Source organism: Neoarius graeffei, chromosome 1, assembly GCF_027579695.1.
Source record: "Neoarius graeffei isolate fNeoGra1 chromosome 1, fNeoGra1.pri, whole genome shotgun sequence".
Taxonomy (NCBI): Eukaryota; Metazoa; Chordata; class Actinopteri; order Siluriformes; family Ariidae; genus Neoarius; species Neoarius graeffei.
The window spans coordinates 100478473-100486146 of NC_083569.1; the positions used below are offsets into that span (position 1 = coordinate 100478473).

The following is a 7674-nucleotide window of genomic DNA, read 5'->3' on the forward strand; positions in this document are numbered from 1 at the left end:
ATCATTGATATTTCATATATTTTGATTTTCCTGACACAACCCATCTGAGTCAATTAATCAGCTGGAATTGAGATGCAATCCAGGCAATGAACTTATGCCATCATGTGTTGTTCATCATCTGTCCATCATCTGTCTGGCGTCATCCACATTTCACGAAAATCACTTCTTCTCTCTCAATCCTTCACCGATTTTTATTCTTTTTGGCAGGAAGGTAGGTCCACCTGGGGTCCATATAGCTTCAACCCAAATTTGCATAATTCCAATTAATAATGACGATATGGAGTAATTAATCAATCCATAACGAGCAGTTTCCACACAAATTGCTTCTTCTCTCTCAATGCTTCACTAATTTCGATTCTTTCTGGCATGAAGGTAGGGGCACCTAGGGTGGCTATAACTTCTACCCAGATTTGCTTCATTACAATTATTAATGAAGTTATGGACTAATTAAGCCTTAATGAGCAGTTCAACAAAAATCGCTTCTTCTCGGTCAATTCCTTGCCGTTTTGGATTCTTTCTGGCAAATAGGTTTGTATTCCTAGGGTGGATATAACTTCTACTGTATATATAGCTTGTATATAGTGTATATAGCTTGCAACATTTATTGATCTTTAGATCGTTCCTTCTGGACTAGACGGGGCCAGAGTGAGCTACACCATCATTGACGGTCTCATTCTAGAGGTTTTCTCCTTTCAACCATTCACAAACACATTCACACTTATGGGCAATTTAGAGTTGCTAGTTAACCTAACCGCTTGTCTTTGGACTGTGGGAGGAAACCCATGCAGGCACAGGGAGAACATGCAAACTCCACACAGAAAGGCCCCCTTCGGCCGCTGGGCTTGAACCCAAAACCTTCTTGCTGTGAGGCGACAGTGCTAACCACTACACCAAAGATATAGTCAGAAAACACTAAACTATGCAGATCAGAGCTTCTCCAAGCTCAGGAGTCATCGGTTTGCCTGTTGATCCATTTTGTAGCACCATTTCTTCTAATCACCCGAACAATCATATTCTTTGCTCAAGGTCCTGCTAAGTTTCTTTGGAGAAGATACACTATATTGCCAAAAGTATTTGCTCACCCATCCAAATTATCGGAATCAGGTATTCCAATCACTTCCATGGCCACAGGTGTAAAAATTAAGCACCTAGGCATGCAGACTGTTTTTACAGTTTGGAGCTGGCCCCTTCCTCTTCCAACATGACTGTGCACCAGTGCACAAAGCAAGGTCCATAAAGACATGGATGACAGAGTCTGGTGTGGATGAACTTGACTGGCCTGCATAGAGTCCTGACCTCAACCCGATAGAACACCTTTGGGATGAATTAGAGCGGAGACTGAGAGCCAGGCCTTCTCGTCCAACATCAGTGTGTGACCTCACAAATGCGCTTCTGGAAGAATGGTCAAAAATTCCCATAAACACACTCCTAAACCTTGTGGACAGCCTTCCCAGAAGAGTTGAAGCTGTTCTAGCTGCAAAGGGTGGACCGACGTCATATTGAACCCTATGGATTAGGAATGGGATGTCACTTAAGCTCATATGTGAGTCAAGGCAGGTGGGCAAATACTTCTGGCAATATAGTGTATCTCCAAACAAGTATACAAGAGCTGCAGATTATGAATCATTGGGTTTTATAAACCCTAAATGTACCTTGACAAAAAAAAAAAAAGAAAGGAGTTACATCAATGTAGGGCTAAAAACAAATCGATGAAATCCTAGAGAAGGATGAGAAGCAGGATCTGGCAAGGGGTATTTAAAACATTTAAGAGCTTTTTGGCTAAATTCATGGTAATAGTTTGTGTTTGTGGTTATTTTAAGAGATAAAGTAACTGTTGATTGGTGATATGATCATTTCGGTCCATTTCAAGAACGTAAAGGTAATTCAGGTTTCTGTTGATATTCAGTGTAGATGTTGCTCGAAATGGTACGTAACCAATTTGCTAAGCAGTTAGAACTTTCTCAAATCTGTGATAGTGCGAGGGCCAGTGGGCGGAGCCAGGACAACATACAGGGTAAGTAGGAGGAGATGCTGGCACTGTGGCAAATTTAGTGACTTTTTAGACACCCTTTATTAAAAATTCACAATTCTACCAACTTTCTGAGCAGACATTAGAGACAATCCTGCACTTGATACAGCTTTGCATCTCAGATCACAGGTTCTGGTCTTGCCCAAGGTATATTCCTGACTTGTGCCCAGTGTTCCATGGATTAGCTTCAGACATTTTAGACAGTGCAACACTGACCAGGAAAAAGAAGTTACTGAAGTTGAATGAATGAGAGCACTCTCACACTCTTGGCCATGTCCTGGAAATATTATCTGGGATGCATCAAGACACATTAGTGTTTACATTACAAGGACAGCGTGGCCGCACATGTCCCTCTGAATGTGGTTTGAATGAAAAGACTACAAAAAAAACCCATGACATCAGTTATCCAGTTACTTTGTGCTTCGGTCATTCAGGACACTAACTTTATTGCAAGAAATGAAAATGAGACCCTGGTTATGTGGCACCTACAGGTCAAAGGTTAGACTCTTCCATGAGATCCAGTCATATATTTTTATATTCAAAATCACAGGTTTTTTTTGCTTTCCTAAAATGAAAATAAAACCCTGTATTTGATTTGTCTTTTTATCAACCTTATGAACATGCACGATGCTCATGTGCATGTTTTGTTCATAGGATGGCAAAGAAGAGATGAAGGATGACGGGGTCTCAAGCTGCTTCCTCCCGTCTCCGATCCCACATTCCTTTCACCTTGCAGGTGCTTCCAGCAGTCTGAGCTACACTTTGCCCTCTAGAGATCTCACACACAGGTGACTTCATGTCCTGTTAAGACTCAACATGTTGCAGTGTCCAAATGTTCATGACAACGCCAGTGGATAATGGTGGGATTAAAGTGTTGACAGACAGACAGACAGACAGGTATCTAATGCATTGTTTGCCCCACAGGCCCTATTTTTCATTAGATGTCCGGACAAAGTCGGCAGAGGGTCTGCTGTTCTACATTCCTGCTGAGCAGGAGAAGTACCACCTGGCTCTTTATGTGTCTAAGGGAAGAATCCGCTTGTCGGTTGGCCGTCAGAGGGAAATCTTTAACAGGGAGAAGTACAATGATGGAAAGTGGCACACGGTTAGAATTCTACTGTGGGTTATTTATTTTTCATTATGGTCAACCTGTTGGAGTTTTCAGCATTCAACTTTACAAGTAAAATCTTAAACTAGAAGGGTACTTGGTAGAGTGCATACCTCTGCCAAGCCACATATTATCAACATCAAAATCAAATGACTTGAACTTAAGATAATACTAAAGCTGGACACCAAATGTCATCCAAATCTGTTCACTATTTTTTGAGTTACATTGGGAAAAGACAAAAAAATCTTGGATCCACATACATATCTGGATCCTGGATTCACATACGGTAGATATCTGGATTTGCATCAAAATCTAATCAATTGTTCCTTGGCCCATGGCTCACCTTTCCTCCAAATTTCATCCAAATCTATGCACTACTTTTTGAGTTATATTGGGAACAGCCAAAAAAAATCCTGAATCCACATACTGTACATATTTGGATCCTGGATTCACATAGATATCTGGATTTGCATCAAAATCTAATCAATTGTTCCTTGGCCCGTGGTTCACTTTTCCACCAAATTTCATCAAAATCTGTTCACTACTTTTTGAGTTGCGTTGGGAAAAAAACAAACAAATGGAGGCGAGAACATAACCTCCTCCAACAAAGTTTGTGGAGGTAAAAACATGTTTCCTAAGGGTTTTTTTTTTGGGTGGTTAAGTGGAAAGGGTTCTGATAGGAGGAATTTCCAGTAGGAAGAAAAAATCGATAGGATTGTCATAAATCAGCACTATTTAATACTGACTTATAAAAGTCGAATTGAAGAGGTTTTGTATGTATTTTCAAATGACTAATTAAACATAAATAATTCAATTTGAGCAGAACTTTAGAAGTTTTAGGTGTATAAGTATTGGGGGAAATAGTAGGTCATAAAGACATGCACACCGATGCAAATATAATTTGCCAATTAAAGTTGACAAGTTACTATTTTGTTTGGGTGCATTACTTTTTTTTTTTATTTGTACCCCATGTCTGGATGTGGTATTTTCCAAGCCTCAGTTGCAGTCTTAGAAGTCTTGTCCCATTTATTGCCACCAGTGGCGAACCATTAGTATTAGAGCTGGGACTTCAGCTCAGCCAAAACTTACACAGACACCAAAAACGCAACAGGGCAAAGGATTTTGTAAGGGATTAGTGGCAGGCTGCCAAGTCAGTCCGTTGAGTGTAGTTATCAGTGTTGATTTTAAAAGTAACTCAGTAAATTACACAAGGAAATGAATACTTACAGTGGGGCAAAAAAGTATTTAGTCAGCCACCAATTGTGAAAGTTCTCCCACTTAAAAAGATGAGAGAGGCCTGTAATTTTCATCATAGGTACACTTCAACTATGAGAGACAGAATGGGGGGGAAAGAATCCAGGAAATCACATTGTAGGATTTTTAATGAATTAATTGGTAAATTCCTCAGTAAAATAAGTATTTGGTCACCTACAAACAAGCAAGATTTCTGGCTCTCACAGACCTGCAACTTCTTCTTTAAGAGGCTCCTCTGTCCTCCACTCATTACCTGTATTAATGGCACCTGTTTGAACTCGTTATCAGTATAAAAGACACCTGTCCACAACCTCAAACAGTCACACTCCAAACTCCACTATGGCCAAGACCAAAGAGCTGTCAAAGGACACCAGAAACAAAATTGTAGACCTGCACCAGGCTGGGAAGACTGAATCTGCAATAGGTAAGCAGCTTGGTGTGAAGAAATCAACTGTGGGAGCAATTATTAGAAAATGGAAGACATACAAGACCACTGATAATCTCCCTTGATCTGGGGCTCCACGCAAGATCTCACCCCGTGGGGTCAAAATGATCACAAGAACGGTGAGCAAAAATCCCAGAACCACATGGGGGGACCTAGTGAATGACCTGCAGAGAGCTGGGACCAAAGTAACAAAGGCTACCATCAGTAACACACTACACCGCCAGGGACTCAAATCCTGCAGTGCCAGACGTGTCCCCCTGCTTAAGCCAGTACATGTCCAGGCCCATCTGAAGTTTGTTAGAGAGCATTTGGATGATTCAGAAGAGGATTGGGAGAATGTCATATGGTCAGATGAAACCAAAATAGAACTTTTTGGTAAAAACTCAACTTGTCGTGTTTGGAGGAGAAAGAATGCTGAGTTGCATCCAAAGAACACATACCTACTGTGAAGCATGGGGGTGGAAACATCATGCTTTGGGGCTGTTTTTCTGCAAAGGGACCAGGACGACTGATCCGTGTAAAGGAAAGAATGAATGGGGCCATGTATCGTGAGATTTTGAGTGAAAACCTCCTTCCATCAACAAGGGCACTGAAGATGAAATGTGGCTGGGTCTTTCAGCATGACAGTGATCCCAAACACACTGCCTGGGCAACGAAGGAGTAGCTTCGTAAGAAGCATTTCAAGGTCCTGGAGTGGCCTAGCCAGTCTCCAGATCTCAACCCCATAGAAAATCTTTGGAGGGAGTTGAAAGTCCGTGTTGCCCAGCGACAGCCTCAAAACATCACTGCTCTAGAGGAGATCTGCATGGAGGAATGGGCCAAAATACCAGCAACAGTGTGTGAAAACCTTGTGAAGACTTACAGAAAACATTTGACCTCTGTCATTGCCAACAAAGGGTATATAACAAAGTATTGAGATGAACTTGTCTCATTGACCAAATACTTATTTTCCACCATAATTTGCAAATAAATTCTTTAAAAATCAGACAATGTGATTTTCTGGATTTTTTTTCTCATTCTGTCTCTCATAGTTGAGGTATACCTATGATGAAAATTACAGGTCTCTCTCATCTTTTTACGTGGGAGAACTTGCACAATTGATGACTGACTAAATACTTTTTTGCCCCACTTTAAGTCTGAGTGAAAAATACTGTGGCGAGCGAGCATGGAAGAAAAGTCTGGAGACAGAAATCTTAGTTTCTCGGTTGTTAGTCTGTGCTACTTGCTCTCTTTATAGCACTGGCTTGACAACTTTATTAGCAGAATACTGATGAATGCTACACCGGCTGGAAGGTGATTTCACTGCTGCACTGATGGTGACGACTCATAGTTAAGCTAGCATTGGCCTTCGAGAAGGCCTAGGGCTATACATTTTTGGTCCCTCCCACTATAAATCAAAATCTGATTGGTTAATTCATCTCTTACTTCCTACATAAACATACACTGACATGGCCTTCTGTCCGGGCAATGAAGTCCTAACCAATGAGTGAGCAGCTCTAAACTCTTCTCACCCTAGAGACAACAAACAAACAAAACAATCTCATTGGATAACTTGATTTTAATGTTTTCAGGACAGTAACCCTTTCATTTCTGAAGCATATTTGATAGAAAATGAGGCCAAATTAGAATTAGAAGAGAATAATTAGCCTACATTCTCATCCTCTCTGAGATTTTTATCTTTTATAGCTCTTTCCTTAGCTCATATGTACAGTGGTGCTTGAAAGTTTGTGAACCCTTTAGAATTTTCTATATTTCTGCATAAATATGACCTAAAACATCATCAGATTTTCACACAAGTCCTAAAAGTAGATAAAGAGAACCCAGTTAAACAAATGAGACAAAAATATTATACTTGGTCATTTATTTATTGAGGAAAATTATCCAATATTACATATCTGTGAGCGGCAAAAGTATGTGAACCTCTAGGATTAGCAGTTCATTTGAAGGTGAAATTCGAGTCAGGTGTTTTCAATCAATGGGATGACAATCAGGTGTGAGTGGGCACCCTGTTTTATTTAAAGAACAGGGATCTATCAAAGTCTGAGCTTCACAACACATGTTTGTGGAAGTGTATCATGGCACGAACAAAGGAGATTTCTGAGGACCTCAGAAAAAGCGTTGTTGATGCTCATCAGGCTGGAAAAGGTTACAAAACCATCTCTAAAGAGTTTGGACTCCACCAATCCACAGTCAGGCAGATTGTGTACAAATGGAGGAGATTCAAGACCATTGTTATCCTCCCCAGGAGTGGTCAACCAACAAAGATCACTCCAAGAGCAAGGCGTGTAATAGTCGGCAAGGTCACAAAGGACCCCAGGGTAACTTCTAAGCAACTGAAGGCCTCTCTCACATTGGCTAATGTTAATGTTCATGAGTCCACCATCAGGAGAACACTGAACAACAATGGTTTGCATGGCAGGGTTGCAAGGAGAAAGCCACTGCTCTTCAAAAGAACATTGCTGCTCGTCTGCAGTTTGCTAAAAATCACATGGACAAGCCAGAAGGCTATTGGAAAAATCTCTTGTGGACGGATGAGACCAAAATAGAACTTTTTGGTTTAAATGAGAAGTGTTATGTTTGGAGAAAGGAAGACACTGCATTCCAGCATAAGAACCCTATCCCATCTGTGAAACATGGTGGTGGTAGTATCATGGTTTGGGCCTGTTTTGCTGTATCTGGGCCAGGACGGCTTGCCATCATTGATGGAACAATGAATTCTGAATTATACCAGCGAATTCGAAAGGAAAATGTCACAACATCTGTCCATGAACTGAATCTCAAGAGAAGGTGGGTCATGCAGCAAGACAATGACTCTAAGCACACAAGTTGTTCTACCAA

At 40.9% G+C, this 7674-nt stretch overlaps 1 protein-coding gene across 1 annotated transcript in view; it reads left to right on the forward strand.

Annotated features, from left to right (window-relative positions):
- Positions 1 to 7674, forward strand: part of LOC132877029 (laminin subunit alpha-3-like) — a 335048-nt gene that overhangs the window by 312066 nt on the left and 15308 nt on the right. The window contains exons 70-71 of the mRNA XM_060913563.1: positions 2684 to 2817; positions 2954 to 3134. Coding sequence (XP_060769546.1) covers positions 2684 to 2817; positions 2954 to 3134 — 315 coding nt within the window. The remainder of the gene's footprint in view (positions 1 to 2683; positions 2818 to 2953; positions 3135 to 7674) is intronic.